This window comes from Stegostoma tigrinum, chromosome 36, assembly GCF_030684315.1.
Source record: "Stegostoma tigrinum isolate sSteTig4 chromosome 36, sSteTig4.hap1, whole genome shotgun sequence".
Classification (NCBI taxonomy): Eukaryota; Metazoa; Chordata; class Chondrichthyes; order Orectolobiformes; family Stegostomatidae; genus Stegostoma; species Stegostoma tigrinum.
In genome coordinates this window covers 14404938-14423015 of record NC_081389.1, presented here as the reverse complement: position 1 = coordinate 14423015, position 18078 = coordinate 14404938, and the positions used below count along the sequence as shown (strand labels likewise).

At 42.4% G+C, this 18078-nt stretch overlaps 1 protein-coding gene across 3 annotated transcripts in view; it reads left to right on the top strand.

Annotated features, from left to right (window-relative positions):
* The window catches only part of pkma (pyruvate kinase M1/2a), a 59803-nt gene that overhangs the window by 26859 nt on the left and 14866 nt on the right, over positions 1-18078 (top strand). For 2 of the 3 annotated variants that reach the window (XM_048520929.1, XM_048520930.1), the window contains exons 2-5: positions 7763-7941; positions 8540-8631; positions 15686-15817; positions 16903-17089. In XM_048520929.1, coding sequence (XP_048376886.1) covers positions 7763-7941; positions 8540-8631; positions 15686-15817; positions 16903-17089 — 590 coding nt within the window. Of the gene's footprint in view, positions 1-1980; positions 2113-7762; positions 7942-8539; positions 8632-15685; positions 15818-16902; positions 17090-18078 lie in introns of those variants that run through there. The other variant, XM_048520931.1, reaches the window with a different exon arrangement.

The following is an 18078-nucleotide window of genomic DNA, read 5'->3' as shown; positions in this document are numbered from 1 at the left end:
CTGTTTCTGTTGCCTCCAAATCTTTCTTATTCATGAACTTATCCTTTTTTTAAAATATTGTAACTGTGGCTTCATTCTCTGGAAGTTCATTCCACACTTGAGCCACTCCCTGGACAAAAAAGTTGCCCCTCATGACGTAATTAAACCTTTCTCCTCTCACCATGAAAAATGCCCCCTTGTTCTGAACTCCTCCACCTTAGGGAAGGGGTCTTTCACCTTATCATTTGCCCCTCATCATTTTATAAACCTCAAAAAGGTCACCTCTTAGCCTCCTGCACTCCAGTGAAAAAGTTACAGCCAATCCAGCCTCTACTTTTATAACTCAAACTCTCCATTCCCAGCAACATCCTGTTAAGATATTTTCTGAACCCTGTCCAGCTTAATAATATCCTTTCTATGACAGAGCGACCAGAACTGCACACAATGTTCCAAAAGAAGCATCATTAATGTCTTGTACAACCTTAACCTGTCAACCCAACTCCTATACTCAAATGTCTGAGCGATGAAGGCAAGCGTGCTAAACAACTTCTTAACCTCCCTGTCTATCTGTGATAATGGATGGAATTCTTTAACACAGAGGAGTGTAGAGGCTGGGTGGTTAAGTATATTCAAGGATAAGGTAGGCAGATTTTGAATGAATAAGGGAATCAAAGGTTTCGAAGAAAATGCAGGAAAGTGAAGTTAAGTATTATCAAATTAGCTATGATCTCATTGAATCATAGAATCCATAGAGTGTGGAAGCAGGCCATTTGGCCTAATGGATCCATATTGACTCTCTAAAGAGCATCCCACCCAGACAAACACCTCTCACTGTAGCCTCTATATCTGAGCCACCTAACTTACACACCTTTGGACTATGCAAAGAAACAGCAGCACCTGGAGAAAGCCCATGCAAACATTGGGAGAATGTGTGCAAACTGGACACAGAACGTCACCTGAGGGTGGATTCAAACCTGGGTCCCTGATGCTGTGAGGCAGCAGCGCCAACACCTGAGCCACTATACCCCCCACAGTGGCAGAGCAGACACAATGGCTGAATGGCCTACTTCTGCTCCTACGTCTTACAGTCATGGGGGCAAAAAATCAAACCATTTGGGACAAAAAAAAGTATTAACCTACATTGAAAACAGAAATTGCTAACACAACTCGGTAGGCTTGGTAGCATCTGTGAGAAGAAAGCAGACTTAATATTCCCAGTCTGGTAACCAATAGCTCTGCTGAAGAGTTACCAGCTTCAAAACGGTTAAACTATGCTTTCTTTCTCCACAGATGCTGGCAGATCCGTTGAGTTTCTCCAGCAATTTGTTTTTGTTTCAGACCTCCAGCATCTCTGTTTTGTAATAGATTAATGTGTTTCAGCTTTCATTTGTGCATTTGATTCAGAAAGTGAAAATTAACACAAACAAATATCACGCTTTTATTCCAAATAAACAATGCATTGCATTTGAGGAGCATTTAGGAAGTTTTCACAATCTTCAGTGCCTCAGCTCTTGAGGACTGAACTGGTCACGTGATACCCCAACAACACACGGCCTTGCGGTGAAATCCATCCACAAGGCCAAGAAAGAAAATAGTTCTCCCGTTATGTGATGCCCTGGCCGCTCAACAACTTATTAAAAGCGGGTGAGGAGTTGTAGGGAGAACGGCGCTTAGCTGTTTAAACGGTTAACAGATATTCAGCGGGTTTCTTGAGGGAGGAGTACGGTATGGAGTTACGTGGTCCTCCCAGAGTGATGCGGCTGGTCCTCCAGTGGAGCGGCACACTGCTGTCAGATGATGGTGGAGAATGGAGGACTATTGCCGGGCGACGGCGGATGGTTACATAGCGACTGGTCCTCCGAAAGTGATACGGTCGGTCCTCCAGCGGAGCGGCCCACGGCTCCTTGTGGTGGGGATGGGCACGACTACAACGGGGCGGCGGCGGATGGATACGTAGCGGTCTGCCCTCGGAAAGTGATGCGGTCGGCTCTCCAGAGGCGGAGCGCCACCCGGCTCAGGCGGAATGGTGGCTGTGAGGAGGCGGCGCTAGTTTATATAAAGAGAAGGAGGAGGCGGCGCTGCCAGCCGGACTCGTGCGTTCAGGGTCAGAGGAGCTGGGCTCATCTCGGGCAGGTTTGTTCTAACGTGCGGAAGGGAAGGGACAGGACAGGACAGATTGTTTTGCTTTGTTTGGGAGGGAGAGAAAAGGTTAAGGGTGTACGTAGGGAAGGGAAAAGGGAGTGAGGCAAACAGATGGTGATGGAGCGATTCCCGGGGAGGGCCCGCAGAGCCTGGGCCTAGGCCCCGGGGTTTCCTGAGCAGGAGGCGGCGGTCCCCTACACCTCGCTCGCCCCCTGCTTGTACATTTGAAACAAGCCGGCTCCCAGTTAACCAACCCCTCCTCCACTTGGAGTTTTGCTGTTCTGTTGTTACACGACCCCCCACTGAGCTCCTCATCATCTCCCCTTTTAACATGACCCTGAGCCACCCCTCTTTATCACCCAACCCCCCCTTAAAATGACCCTGAGCTCCCCCTCTCCATCACTGCCCTATTAAAATCATGCTGAGTCCCTTCTCTTCTTTCATCATCCGCCCCCTTTTAAAATGACGCTGAGCCCCCTCTCCTCTTCCTTTCCTCCCATTTAAAATGATCCTTTGTCCCTTTTCGTCACCCCCCCCATCTGTTTAAAATAGCTGAGCTCGTCACCCTCTTCTTAAAACTTCACCTCTTTTCACCCTTCCTTTTGTAATGTTGCCCAGAGTTCGTCCTTTCACCACCCCCTCTACCTTAAAATTGCGCTGCGTCCCTTCTCACCTTTTATAATGGCCTTGAGCACCTTGTTTCGCCATCCCCAGCCATTAAAATTGCCTCTAGCTCCATTCTTCGCTCATCTGAAATCACTATTTTTCTTTGTTTCTCCCTCCCACCCCCGCCTGGAAGTGCCCTTCTTACCCTCTGAAGGTCGATTTTTGCCTCTCCGCTGTTCATCATGCGGCGCGATGCTTGCACGCAGGCGTCCTATTGCCCAGATTAAAATCTGAAATTAAAGGGCTTTAAATGTTAATTTTGGTTAATGCTTTTTTGTTCTCCTCTTCCTAACGGGTTTTGAACTATTCGTTCCATCCTCCAATGAAAAGGAGAAAGTGGGTTTGTTTAATTCTCTATGCATTTGCAGTAGATGCATTGTTCATGATTTTTTAAATATATAATTGTGACCCCTTTTCTAGTCACTTAAAATCGTTTTTGTACTCCGATTTTAGTTTTAAATTGGAGCTGCGTTTCTCTCAGCTCACTCGTTTCTATTGTGACTAGTTCGTTCCTAACATTTTAGGTATGTTAGAATGTATTTGAGCTAATTTTACTCCCCGGTAACTGGAGTACTTTTGCGTGATCGATGCTTAGCTGAAGGAGGCTGTAATGATGCTTACAGCAATGCGATACCAGGCACTCGTGGCAAGACATTCACTTTTGGTTACTCCATTTACTCCAGAGGTGTTTTAATCTTCAAATGTCTAACTCTCCTGCGCTTTAGTAAAGCAGCGAGGAGGTTTTGATCGTCTAAAACAGTCACTTTATGTAAAATGGGAAAGAAACCTGCACTAATACTAGACAAAAAAGGTTCGCAGGCTGAGCCTTAGCATAGATTAATCATGCTGCAGCATGGGTCTGCAATAAATCATCAAATCCCTTGCCCGTGCCACTTATTTCTCGAAAGATGCATATCCAGTTCCCCGGTGGAAAGGTGCGATTGAACATGCCTCCGCAATTTCGTTCAAGGTTACGCGACATGTTCCTGGCAAGTGGTGTTTATTCTGAAGTATATCTTTCCCAACTAGCTATATGCAATTTTCATTTTAAAATGACTTGGAATTGAATTTCGTATTGCGTCTTCTGAAGGTATCATGTTAGCCGGCAGGGGGAGTAAACAATGTGGCGTAGTCTAAATGAAGTTCATTTTTCTGGAGTTTCCAGGTGCTTTGTTCTGACCTCGGACCGAGCACGGGATTGATGCAGGTTGCTGCTTGATGCGTCTTTTTGGCGGCGGGGAGGTTGGGCAAGAAAGTCAGGAGTCTAGTAAACGCTATTTCATTTTGTACTCCTCATGCCATGCGGTCAACTCTACACGTTCTAGTGAGCCCCCACCCTGCTATCAGTTCCGTTCGATTGGTTAGGAGAAGCGGTTTCGGTTTAATGCTCATCTTTAAAGCCAATCCCATTTTACAATCTAGCATGAGTATTCTTGGGTGCGTCATTTGCGGTTGCGAGTTTTCGCTTTTCTGAGCAATATTTCGGAATAGATTAACCGTCTTCTCCGTTACTCATGCATGGAATATTTTTCACATTTTTTCTACCCTACTTTACTGTCAGTGGATGCGAGGCAGACCGCACGTACACTCAGCGCCATTGGGACGTGACTGCAGTAGCGCCCAGATTATTGCTGCAGACAGCGCATCTCCAGTCTCTCTCGCCTTTTTTTGGTGTGCAAGTTCATTTTTCTTGCAGGCTCTATTTTCTTTGATTTCTAATTTTAAATCGAATGTTGTAATAGAGGCAAAATACCTGGGATGCTGGATGCAGTACTCAGTTGAAGAGAGGAGAGCATAAACATTTCAGCTCGATGCTGTTGTGCATTTTCAACGGTGTTTGGTCCGAAGTTGTCATTGCTGTATTCCTGAGTGGCATTCTGTGTTGGGAATCGCCTTTATTGGTCGAAACTCAGAGCCTTGGTAGACCAGTTTCATTTGTCATCTTTGCCCTCACTCCTCCATTGCCTCCCATCTCCTCCCCCCCTCCCCATCTCTTCCTTCCCCTCCCCAATCCCCCCCCAAAACTTTTTTGATCAAAAATGTTTAAACTGAATTGGTTTTACATTAATGCTTGCAGTGACAGAAGCCACACAGAATGTTTTTGGCCAGTTACCCATTTTCCTTATGAAGAAGACTACAATTCCCATTAGCTCCACAAAATCATGGCTTGTTATCTCTTATCTGGTTAAGCCATGCTTGCTAATAGAAACAATTTCAGGGATCAGTCTTGCATTAACATCAGTGAAATATTCCATGTTGTAACACTACTGGATCTGCAAGCAAATTATTATAGGTGATTGCCTGAGATTGAGTGCAGACCTTCTTGCATCTTTAAAGGTCCCTCAGTCTTATGATATAGTTATTTACCTTAGGGATGACTACCTCCTACTAGGGAATTTTGATCTCTTCTAAATCGATTCTCTAATCATAATGGGGGGGGGGGGGGGAGAAAGAGAGTGGCGGCACACATTTTGATCAGTACCTTTTCTTTCTTAATCATTGTAAATTGGAATCAAAGTAAACCAGAATGTGTTTTTCTAAACAAAATAAGGCAGTTCACGTGAAGACTTTGCAGCAGAAATACTTTGGTCTTTGTTGTGGACGTGAGTCAACATGGGGAAATTACTTGGAATCTTTATTAGGGGAAGGATACTTAACAGATTCTCATTAAAGGAAATGTAGTAAATCCATAGAGCAAATCTGAAACTAAATGTTAAAATAATGAACTAGTGGAACTACTTTGTCCTGTGTAGATTCAACTTCCTGTTTTTTTGGTTTCATATCTAACTTCTGAGTTTGAATTCAGAAGCTGTAGTGCTTTAAGAGTATACCTTTCTTGAGCTTCGCAGCTTGCCAGTTCAGCGGGAAAGGCCAGAGTTATCTTCAGTTCCCCTCACTTTGCTCTTTATTTCTCCCTCTGTCCATAGCCTTGCTGAGTTCTCCTTTGCAATCTTGAATTCTATTCATCCCTGCTGAAATGGCTGTTTTGCATCTTTTCGCAAAAACGAGGTGCTCTTGTCTGACTGACTTCTACTGAGGATGACCTGTGTCTTTGCCTCCAGCGCTGACTGCTTGTGTGTTTCCTGTTCGGAACCATGCCCACATCCTATTCCACTTTCCCATCACTCTTGCCTTTGCTGACCTACAAGTTGCTCCAAATTCTATACCTCAATCAAAAGTCCACTCTGAGAAATCCTTTAATGGACTCAGTCTGCATATCTTTGGATTTATCTATCATTCCATTCTCACTATCCCATTTCAGCCTAACTTGACCAAGTCCTGGCCTGTGTATTTTCCCTGACTTTTTCCTATTCCTCCTTATCACCAATTATTTGTAGATCTTTGTCTAATTAACTTACTCAAACATTGAGACATCCCTAGAAAGGTAGGACATGATCAATGATACCAACACTACATCACAAAAGCCCAACAATTATTTGTATCTGCTTCCTATCAATTTGAATGCTCCAGTCTGAATTCTTTCCCCACATCCCCTTGTTTCAAAGTTTTGGCTAACTCTGATTTTCTCCTTCCTTGCTTTCCATTTATTTAGTTGAAATGAGTCATCCATCGCATTAAAGATTTCCTATGAATGCATGTTACTGAACTTTTCCTCCAATTTACTTTTGGCTATTTGATTTATTCTACTGTTCGTGAATCATATCCTTCATATAAGCTTGACTGAGTGCCAACAATCAATACAAGGCAGAGATGGGAACTTAAGTTTTGTCTTCAGGAAGTAGCTAGACTTGGTTATCAATTTGCATTGCTAACTAATTGAAGCTATAATGTCTTTTGCTTGGGCAATCATGGTGATATAAGAAGTCAGTGTGTCCTTGGTAAAGATTATCCTAGAAGTGCAGCTTTTACACAAGTTAGCTGCTTAATGAGTTCCAGTGCACTGTAGATCTCCTGTGACCTTTGTTTATAATTGCTGTCTTTTCAGTCAGATGTATGCTTAAGTCTTAATATTTTCAACAGAGAACATAATATATTAACAAACTTATAGTAAACTTGATCTATTCAAATGTGTTTGTAGTAATTTGCCTGTTGAAGCATGGTTCTGGCAGATCCAGGAGCAATTCAGTTTGCCCTTTCTGAATTTCTTGAGGTCATTGTATAGTAATCTCTGCTGTGCCATTCACGTATAGTGATTTCACCCTTTCAGTGCAGCAGCCATGTGAGTTATCTGAATAATCTGGTGATTTGATAGTTGGGGAAGAAAAAAATGGTCTTGAATATCAGGTTCACTTCCGATCTACATTGCAGATCTTCAGATTAACCTCAGCAGCTTGGAATCTTAGAACCTTTGTTTACATACTGACCTTCAAATTCACTGTGGTACTTTTGAGACTGCATTTGCGTATGGCTCTGCAATTCCCATGCAGCGGACAGGTTTGTCTCAATATCTCTGAACAAGCTGATTAGAAAATATCTGGAGTGCAGTTGGTTTAAACAGTGTGGTACATGGTTGTTGATCTTAGTTGAAGCTAACATTGACTGATGCATTGAACACCTTAAAATCTCTTCCTTGTATTTGTAATCTTACAAACGAGACTTCTGCATTTTTGCATTTACATGTGCTATCTTTAGGTGGATAGCGTCCCATGGTAAGGCGTTCCAAAGTGGGGCCAAGACCCCAATTGGAAGTGGGAGCTGGCACTTTTAGGTCTCAAGCTCAGGCAACAACAAGCACTGTGTAGTTCTATCTCTTTATTTCCTTTCCAGCCCAGGTATTAGGTGTTTGGCCCCAGCTATACACCCCAGAATCCCTGTTTTGATAGGTTTCTGCCTACTTCAGTCTGAATTCTGAGGCCCTGACAACCTTTTAGTCTCTAAATGGGGTCACAGTGGAGAAAAATGTCTGAAAGTAATGCCTCAACCTTGCAGATAAAAGTTGATGTCAAATCTAAGGAAGATATTATTGGGTATGCACTTTACAGACTAATTGTTGTATATATTCTCTCCACATCAGGATAGAATCAACAGCTATGCCAATCACGAAAGACGTTATGCATGAAATGGGCACATCCTTTGTTCAGCGCCAGCAGCTGAGTGCTGCCATGGCTGACACTTTCCTGGAGCACTTGTGTCTGCTAGATATTGACTCTGAAGCAACAATTGCACGCAACACTGGCATTGTATGTACGATTGGTGAGTATTGCGTAAGCCACAAATGCATCCTCGTGTGAAACATGGTTACTGTGAAGCTCGTTCAGATCTTTGCATTTTGCAAATTGATGTTTCTGCTTTGAGATGCTGATGCTGCAATGCTTTGTATAATCAGATATTCATGACATTGCGTGAAATGTCTCTTTGCCTACTGAGGCTTCCATTTAATTACACTGTATTGCTGTGTTTGGAGATTAGAAATAGTGTTATTTCTTCGATACTAACTTGAAGCTTTCCTTAGTTTGTGCTGATTACTTAACATACCTTGCTTGAGCATAAAATCCTAGTGCTTGTCTGGAGCATAACTAGAAAATGCTTTTCTTTGAAGCATTACACTTGGTTTCCATCTGATCCATTCCTCCGTTTTGATCATGTAGTTCCCTGATTGTTACACCCAGTTTTCTTTCTTGAATTCCAACGCTGCTCTGATTTATCACATTCCCAAGATCAGCCATAAACTTCTACATTTACTTCACCTTAGAATTCCAGTATTTATTTGTATCTGTGTTTCTAATGAGACAAGTAAAATATAACTAATCAACTTGAAAGGATCTGATGTAATTATGCTTGTTAATTCCAGGACCTGCTTCCAGATCTGTGGGAATGCTGAAGGAGATGATAAAAGCTGGGATGAATGTGGCACGGATGAATTTCTCGCATGGGACACATGAGGTATTACCTCCTTGTACTCTAAACTGGAACACTCAAGCCGCTTAGTGTGGTGCTAAGCCATGCAAGTCAGTTAGAAGCTGCTGCTCCGATTCTGCTATACAGCTGATTGATTCAGTTAGTGACTATTTGAATAGAAGAGTCTGTTGCTCTTGCGTGGTATCGTAAAATGAAAACAGGATCCACTCTGTTTTTCAATGTTTCCTTTTAACATGTAGACATTAGACAAGCATTTGTTTTATAATGTTGTCTTTTCATGGATAATTTGTGATCTTTTAAAAAAGGCTGTTAACCAAGTACTGAAGTATTAATGATATCAGAGATAATGGGAACTGCAGATGCTGGAGATTCCAAGATAATAAAATGTGAGGCTGGATGAACACAGCAGGCCAAGCAGCATCTCAGGAGCACAAAAGCTGACGTTTCGGGCCTAGACCCTTCATCAGAGAGGGGGATGGGGGGAGGGAACTGGAATAAATAGGGAGAGAGGGGGAGGCGGACCGAAGATGGAGAGCAAAGAAGATAGGTGGAGAGGGTGTAGGTGGGGAGGTAGGGAGGGGATAGGTCAGTCCAGGGAAGACGGACAGGTCAAGGAGGTGGGATGAGGTTAGTAGGTAGCTGGGGGTGCGGCTTGGGGTGGGAGGAAGGGATGGGTGAGAGGAAGAACCGGTTAGGGAGGCAGAGACAGGTTGGACTGGTTTTGGGATGCAGTGGGTGGGGGGGAAGAGCTGGGCTGGTTGTGTGGTGCAGTGGGGGGAGGGGATGAACTGGGCTGGTTTAGGGATGCAGTGGGGGAAGGGGAGATTTTGCAGTGGGGGGAGGGGATGAACTGAGCTGGTTTAGGGATGCAGTGGGGGAAGGGGAGATTTTGCAGTGGGGGGAGGGGATGAACTGGGCTGGTTTAGGGATGCAGTGGGGGAAGGGGAGATTTTGCCCGAAGGTTGCAGGAACAGCAACTCATATTCCGCCTGGGAACCCTGCAGCCATATGGTATCAATGTGGACTTCACCAGTTTCAAAATCTCCCCTTCCCCCACTGCATCCCTAAACCAGCCCAGTTCATCCCCTCCCCCCACTGCACCACACAACCAGCCCAGCTCTTCCCCCCCTACCCACTGCATCCCAAAACCAGTCCAACCTGTCTCTGCCTCCCTAACCGGTTCTTCCTCTCACCCATCCCTTCCTCCCACCCCAAGCCGCACCCCCAGCTACCTACTAACCTCATCCCACCTCCTTGACCTGTCCGTCTTCCCTGGACTGACCTATCCCCTCCCTACCTCCCCACCTACACCCTCTCCACCTATCTTCTTTGCTCTCCATCTTCGGTCCGCCTCCCCCTCTCTCCCTATTTATTCCAGTTCCCTCCCCCCATCCCCCTCTCTGATGAAGGGTCTAGGCCCGAAACGTCAGCTTTTGTGCTCCTGAGATGCTGCTTGGCCTGCTGTGTTCATCCAGCCTCACATTTTATTATCACTGAAGTATTAATGTTAGGAGTTAGGCTAAGAGTTTGCTTTTTGCAAAGAAAATCATGCCATCCTTCCTTGCCTGAAATTAAAATCTGCTTCTTTCCCTGAGGCAATTCCACATATTTACAGGTGATTGCAGATGTTTTTTCTGGCTAGTCAGAATTGCCCTGGAGTATATTTTTGGCATTTCTCGCCTTCTAATAAATACCTTGTCTAACATTGAAAAAATGTGCAATGTCTGTTTAAGCCACGCTTTCTTGACTTATTTCAATGTGTTAAACAAGTCTATTTTTCTTTTGAAGAAAAATGATGGCCAGAATTGCATTCAACGTTGTGAAGTGGCGCTAAGATGCGTTTCCTTTTTTATACTGTTGGGTATATATCTAATACCTCCAGAGATGGTAATAGAGGAAATTCTGACATTGCTACAATATTACAAACAATACTGTGTATTGATAATTTGCCTGCAGCAATACTTATAATAGGTTTTAAACTTGATCATAGTGGCTGCTATTTCAATGAAGACATGGTTTAAATTATTTTTTGTATACACCAGTGCTTCCAACTTTATCAAGGTTTCTTTCATGCTGTTCGGTTGAGGAGCTGCAACACTAGTTTGAGGTTTTTATATATGAATTCACTGCAATGTGTGAACTCTTGCAGTATTAAGTCTTGTTTTCTTGATACCTAAAATGTTGGAAATGCTCAGCAGGTCAGGAACATCTGAGGAAAAACACTTGACATTTCAAGCAGGGGTGACCTTTCATCTGGGAAGCCTTCTGTCTGGAACATGAGCACTATTTCTCCAGTGATAGCCCTGACCTCGATCACAGGCGTTTTGTTTTATCTAAGTTCCAGTTTTCAATGGTTTTCTGTATTTATGATTTGAAAAGTGGCTAACACAATTTTTGACACGCAGTGAATAATCAAGTTTTGTGCAAATATTTGCCAACTTGCCTAACCACCTTTAACCTCTATGCTAGATATCGGAATAGTCATTGCAATAAATCAGTTGGTGCTGTAATATGAGCTGCTAAATGGCAGTTCAGACCGTAAGTGTAATTTTAGTTTTGGGGGTATCTCTGATCAGGGTTTCACATTACCCTATCAAATGCAGGGCTGGTTTGAGTGCCCAGCTGTCTCTGCCTGCTAGACCCTCTCAACAGTTGAGACTAGGTGTCCCCTGGTGTGCATGTCTATATAGTAGAGGTCAAATGAAATGGAATATGTTCCATTGATCAACTCGCCTATTTATAGGAGTTCTAACTGTGCTGTGTAACTAATTACCCTCTTTATTCACGAGGAAGCACAGGCCTAGGAGGCCAAAAGGTCACTTATTCCATTTGTTGCAAACAGCAGATGGTCCTAACAGTCCTGGTTATTATGATATTGTATAAGATGGAAACAAAGGTAAATCTGGTGTGGAAATTAATGACGTTTGGCCTAATGAAGTTCTTGCCCCAAAAAAACTCAGTTGGAAATCAGAAATTGTTGGAAATACTCCAGTCTACCAGCATCTATGGAGAGAAAGCGGAGTTAATGTTTTGCAAAAGTAACCTTTCTTCAGAACTGATTTTAGCTAGGAAGAAGTTGGAATATATGCTAAAGATGGTGTGAGGGAAGGGGAGAAGTAAATGATAATTGGACATGCAGCCCAGAAAGAGAAAAACACAGTTGGTCAGAAGAAAAATGGATAGAGGTCAGCCTGAAAGAAGGAATAGCTGTCAATGGGTAGTATTAGTGATTGACAATGGGTTGTTAGTGGTAGGCCTGGTGTGTGGGGATTGGTATAAGGACATGGTAGAAGTTGTTTGAGATCTAAAATTATTGAACTTGATATTGAGTCCTTAAGGTCGTGAGTTCCCAAGTAGAAAATGAGGCACTGTTTTTCCAGCTTGTGTTAAGCTTTGCTGGAGCACTGCAGCAAGCCCAAGAAGCACATTGGTCGGGGAACGTTGTGTGTTGATGAGAGGGCACTGGAAGCTCATGGTTACTCCTGCAGACAGAATACAAGTGTTCTGCAAAGTAGTTGCCAAATCTGCATCCCATCTCCATTGTAGAGGAATGATGAATACATTTGACTAGGTTGAGTGAAGCGCAGGTAAAGTGTTTGCCTGGAAAGTGTGTCTGGGGTCCCTGGCTAGTAAGGAGGGAGGAAGCAAACCAGCAGATATTATACCTTCTACAATGTTGTGGGGTGGTGTTGGGAGTGGAGGAGGAATGGACCAAGGCATCCTGGAGGGAACAGTCCCTATGAAAGGCTGACAGGAGTGGAGGGGAATGTGCTGGTGGAAATGGCTTCTTTTGGATCTGGATTGCTGCTGGAATGGTAGGTGAGGATGAGGGAGACATTATTGCTGCTGTGGGAGAGAAAAGAGAGGTTGAGAACTGAAGTGCAGTAGATGGGTCAGACAAGGCTGAGGGCCCTGCCAACCAGGGTCATTGAAAATCTTCACCTGTGGAAGGTCCTTTTGGAAGCTTCCTTGCTGAAATTGGTGTTGTGGGAGCACGTGAGAGGGAGGAACCGGGAGAATGGAATACTCTTAGCAAGCAAGGAATGAGGATGTATAGTCAAGGCAACTGGGAGTTAGTGGGTTTGTAGTGGACCTGGAACATTCTGCTTTTTCTCTCCACCGAAGCTGCCAGACCTGAGGTATTCCAGCAGTTTGGTTACTTCCTGGTTTTCTAATGTAACTTGAATGTAGTGTGTAAGTGAGGGATATCTGCTGATTAGCTAAATCTCTCACTGAGATCAAGCATGTTGTTCTAATTTTGGGGAAGACAATGGATGGCGTCTCCTTAGGCAATACTCTGAATAGTGTAGAACTGGATGAGCACAGCCCAAGTAGCATCAGTGGAGCAAGAAAGCTGACGTTTCGGGCGAAGGGTCTAGACCCGAAACATCAGCTTTCTTGCTCCTCTGATGCTTAGCCTGCTGTTCATCCAGCTCTACACCTTGTTATCTCAGATTCTCCAGCATCTGTAGTTCCTACTATCTCTGAATAGTGTGATTGCTTTAGCTTTATGTGCTTGCCCACGATTAACATGGGATTCCATTGCTCCTTCTGAAGATTATTTTCCAAGTCCTACCCATGCATAACAAGTGATGGAGCTGTCATGGAATTGAAAAGGCATGCTTCGAATGCTAATCTAAAATATCTTTATGCACTGTCATCTTGTTTGTTTGGGTAACGTCCTCCAGAGGTTCTCTGAGCTGGCTAGATTCTCTTCCTGCAAGTAAAAGTTGAAAATGTTTGTGATTAACTAATTGTGCGGATCTTCCCAGCAAAACTAGCTGTCCCATGGTCTTCAAACTTGCCAATCTTGGCAATTGGGAGTAGGCTTTTGTTAATATCATTGGATATGCCTCAAAATAGCTTAGCTTCATATGCAAGACTACAATTGGGGCAACTTGGTTTGTCTGAGAGGGATAATTTCTGACAGTTGAAGTAGGAAAATTTGCTTTGTCATACCCCTTTAGTAGACCTGCAGTGTAGCTAAACTGATCAGTTGCTGGATGAACTAAATGTTGGTGTCCAGAAATCCCTTCCCATATCATTAGACAAGTCCATAATCTGTGTTTTCTTTCTGTGGGTGAGTGCTTTAATATTGAAGTCTTACTGGCCAGGAAGAAAATCACATTGGCAGTGACAGTGTTTTTAAAGCAATTCAAATTTGGTCTGCAGTTTACACTGCAAGGCTGTACTAAACCCTCACCCTGTCTAGAAATGAAGCAGACGTTTTTGCTAATTCAGCCAGAAATTGCCTGGTAAGGTTGATCAGCTATTAGGCTTCCATTGCTATAAAGATTTAATGGCCTAAAATTCAGCAATATCTTGCATAACTTCATGGTTTTCAGATTAAATATATTTCTCAGATGAAATAATTGATAAAATGCTTGGCGCTATAAAGCTAATAGTGATTGAAGAGTTTAATTATCTTGCCGAATGTTTAGGAATGTTAATTCCCTGAAAATTGAAGTCTCTGCTGTGTATAGTGTGAGCGTACTTGTTCTGTCATGGGAGGAGGTAAAACAGCAATTAAAATATTCATAGAAAACAGTTTTTTGCATGCTTTAACTAATTATAATTAGCCGATTGAAGAGATCCAAGTTTGCACTGTGGTCACTAATTTGTTTTCATATTTCCTTCAAAATGTACTAAATAACAAGTGGATAAGATTGTAAAGAAAACTTATGACATGCTTGCCTTCAGTTGGAGCATTGCTGCAACATGACTTCCCAACTATTATACTCAATGTAAAATTTTAAGCTGTGTTTGGTGTATGGGGTGCAGTCTTGTCACCACACTTCAGAAAGGATTTGCAGGCTTTGGAGAAGGTGCAGAAGAAGTTTACCAGGATGTTGCCTGGATTGAAGTCTGTTAGCTATAAGGATTTGGAAAACTTGGACTATTTTTGCTAGAGCATTGGAGGCTGAGGGACAACCTGATAGAGATATATAAAATTAGCGTGGATAGTCAGTGTTTCTCCCAGATTGGAAAATTCAAATTCAAGGGTCAAAGTTTGAAGATAAGATGAGGCAATTTTAATTTTGAGGATGGTGGGTACCTGAACGTGTTGCCAGGGCAGGAGGTAGAAGCAGATATGATAGCAAAGTTTGAGGCATTTATACAGTTAAACTGGCACAGTAGAGGGGAATATGGGCCATGAGCAAATAGATGGGGTTAGATTCGAATGACATCATGGTCATCTCAAGTATTGTGAGCCAAAGGGCCTGTTCCTGTGCTGTACTATGCTAAGGTCTAAAATGTTGCTAGACAAACATACTACTAACTACTTTCTACATAAGGCCTCCTGTTGTTGCTTGGACTGTTTTCTAAATGAATGTACTTCGGTTTGAATGACATTAAGAATACGGAGCTGGAGAAACACAGCAGGTCAGGGAGCTCTTCTGATGCTGCCTGGCCTGCTGTGTTCCTCCAGCTCCATACTGTGTTGTTTCTGACTTCAGCATCTGCAGTCTTTCTATCTCTGTGATGGTTTAAAAGTTTGGTTTACTTATCTGAGTTACTGGGTCACATTCCACCATTAATTGTTAAGCCAATCTAATCCAAATTGAGATACAAGAACACTGAATATTTGAAGTGTCCTCATTCAGTCCTGGTCATTGAGGCATAGTGAAGGGTTGGGAAGGTTGGGTGCCTAAGTGATTGAGACTGCAGCTACAGATTAGATTCTGTTGTCCTTGTGCAATATCGAGTGTTAAGTTTTGAAGCATATCATTTGCCATGGTAATCGTTGATACCTGGTAGTGTCAAGATGGGGAAGTGCTTCTCTACTGTGCTGGAGAAGCATGCAATCAAGTTGTTTCTTCCTTTTTGACTCTGGCTTCTTATCTGCTCAAGTTATTCAACAATTACTAAATTTCTTGTATATGAAAGGTGTTCTTAGAAAGCTGGCCTGTGTGCCAGTGGTGAAGGCAGTCTCAGCAAAACTGCATTTTCATTTTGGATTCTGTCTTGGGTACGAACGACATAGACTTGTCAAGTAGTTAAGACATTAACCAAATATTTTCAGTGGCACATAAAACATTGATATTGGCGGAATGTTAAACTTATTTCTTATTTGCAGTACCATGCAGAGACCATCAAGAATGTCCGTGAAGCTACAGAGAGTTTTGCTGGGAATCCCATCAGCTACAGACCAATTGCTGTTGCTCTGGACACAAAAGGACCTGAAATCCGCACTGGACTTATTAAAGGAGTAAGTACTTCTGTGAAATACTTTACTGCAGCTCAATCCTGTGCTACTTGAAATATGTAGGGGGAACAGTATTCTCCTGTGCAGTGAAATTGATTATCTATACTGCTCTTGATCATCAGTTGGTTGACCTGGTACTAAAACAGACAAAAGACACCTGCTTGATTTGCCTGTTAGTGCTTATGTTGGAAAAAAGCACAACTGTATTTATTTGGGTGGCTCCGTTTTATGGAGCGCAGCTTGTCTGAATTCATATTTTGTCAAATGGTTTGCATAGAATTTCACTGTGTAGCACCCTCTTGAGCCAAATAATGCCACAGTTGATTTAAAACACTTATAACTGGCGTAACTCTCCAGTTTAAACTGCATCTTAAGTGTAGCTGTAAACTGTTGATAAACAGTTCACTGTAGAAGATGTGCATTATTGTATGAACTTATGTACTTTAAGATGCACTGTTTCAACTGCAGAGCTGTGATGTGATTTAGAAGTATAGTTGCAAATAAAATGTTTGCTGTGGCATTTCTCAAATGTTTTGAATGTATGCAAATTTCTGGTGCCTGAACTGCTTTGGAATTTTGTTAGGCACAGCAAAGAACTTCTTAGCGTGGGTTTTTGGAAATGGGACAGTCATTTCAGTAGTTGCCCAATTTATTTGCAAATTATATATTGCTACATGACGTTTTTGAAGTAAATTTTGTCAAATTACTCACAGAAGAGCAGCTTTCCTGAGAAGCTTCCAGATGTTGGTTTCATCCCAACCTATTTTGTACATTCAACGTAATACTTCTGATTTGCGTATGATATCGAAAAGTTAATTCAAGCCAAAATGGACTGTTGTTTTTTGCTGTGCTGCATTTCTTTCTTGGTCTAGACAGTAGTTTTTAATGTGTAGAGCTGGAGGAACACAGCAGGTCAGGTAGCATCAGAGGATCAGAAACGCACGTTTGCTGTGTTCCTCCAGCTGTGCACTGTTATCTGACTCCAGCATCTGCAGTTCTTGCTATGTGAGTACTCTAATATGTCATGTCTGTCTGTTATAAAGCGTAATTGGTATTATTAAAGCTTATTATCTATTCACTTTTACTAGAGTGGCACAGCTGAGGTTGAACTGAAAAAAGGAGCTAAGCTTAAAATCACTTTGGATGATGCATACAAAGAAAAATGTGATGAAAATATCTTGTGGTTAGATTACAAGAATCTGACTAAAGTGGTTGAAAAGGGTAGCAAAATCTACGTGGATGATGGCTTGATCGCTCTCCGCGTGCTAGACAAAGGTTAGTGTTGTATGATCATGTATTCTGACTGCTTCAGCCATTTATCAAGCTAGTTTGCTTTATGCCAAACATATGCTCCTTTCATGTACTGAGATAGCTCAGGGCCAGCCATTTAGTGCATTATTTTCCTCTGCAAAACCAGATTTGAAATACTGTTTTCTTTTTAACCTCCCCCAGTTTGGTCCCTTTATTCCTGATACTGTATGAATGTCCAGTCTCAAACAACAAGGTGTTTGCTAATTTTAAAGGATGTGAGCATCACTGGCAAGACCAACATTTGTTTTGTCCTTAGTGAGTGGCTTGCTGAGGCCTTTCAGGAAGCTAAGAGTCTAGCCATGTTTGGAGTTCCATGTCAGCCAAATGAGGTGAAGATGACAGCTTCCTTAACTGAAGGAGATGATTGAATAATCCCAGAAGTCATTGGTTTCATTGTCATTTTCTTTAAAATAAACTTCCAGTTAGATTTGTTAATTGAGTTTAAAACTCTTCAGCTGCTATGGTAGGAATTGAAACCATGTCCTCAGCATTAACCTGGACTTTTTAATTCAAGGGATCAAAGGATGTGGAGGGCAAGTGGGACCAGGGTATTTAGATCAATGATCATAATGAATGGCTGCTGTCTCCTGTAGTCTATAATCTGTGAATTACTAGTCCAGTGATATCACCTGTCTACTACTTGTCCAAGCCCATTCTACAAAAGCAAACCCTTAAGAGTACAGTTGTGCTTTGTATTGCAAACTTGTCTTTTACTGGGCCAGGTGCTGATTAAACAAATTGTTTCAATTTAATATCCTGTAAGTGATATTATCTTTGAGAAGTTGGTGAATGCTTGCTGGTAACAAATTCTAATGCCCTGTACAGGGTAAAATGTTTCCACCCTTTTTTGTATGAAATTCATAGTGCATGTGACAAACAAAAACATCGTATTGCTACATTTATGCATTGTAATCTGCCAAGGCATCAATAGAACAATGTGAATTTATCAGTAA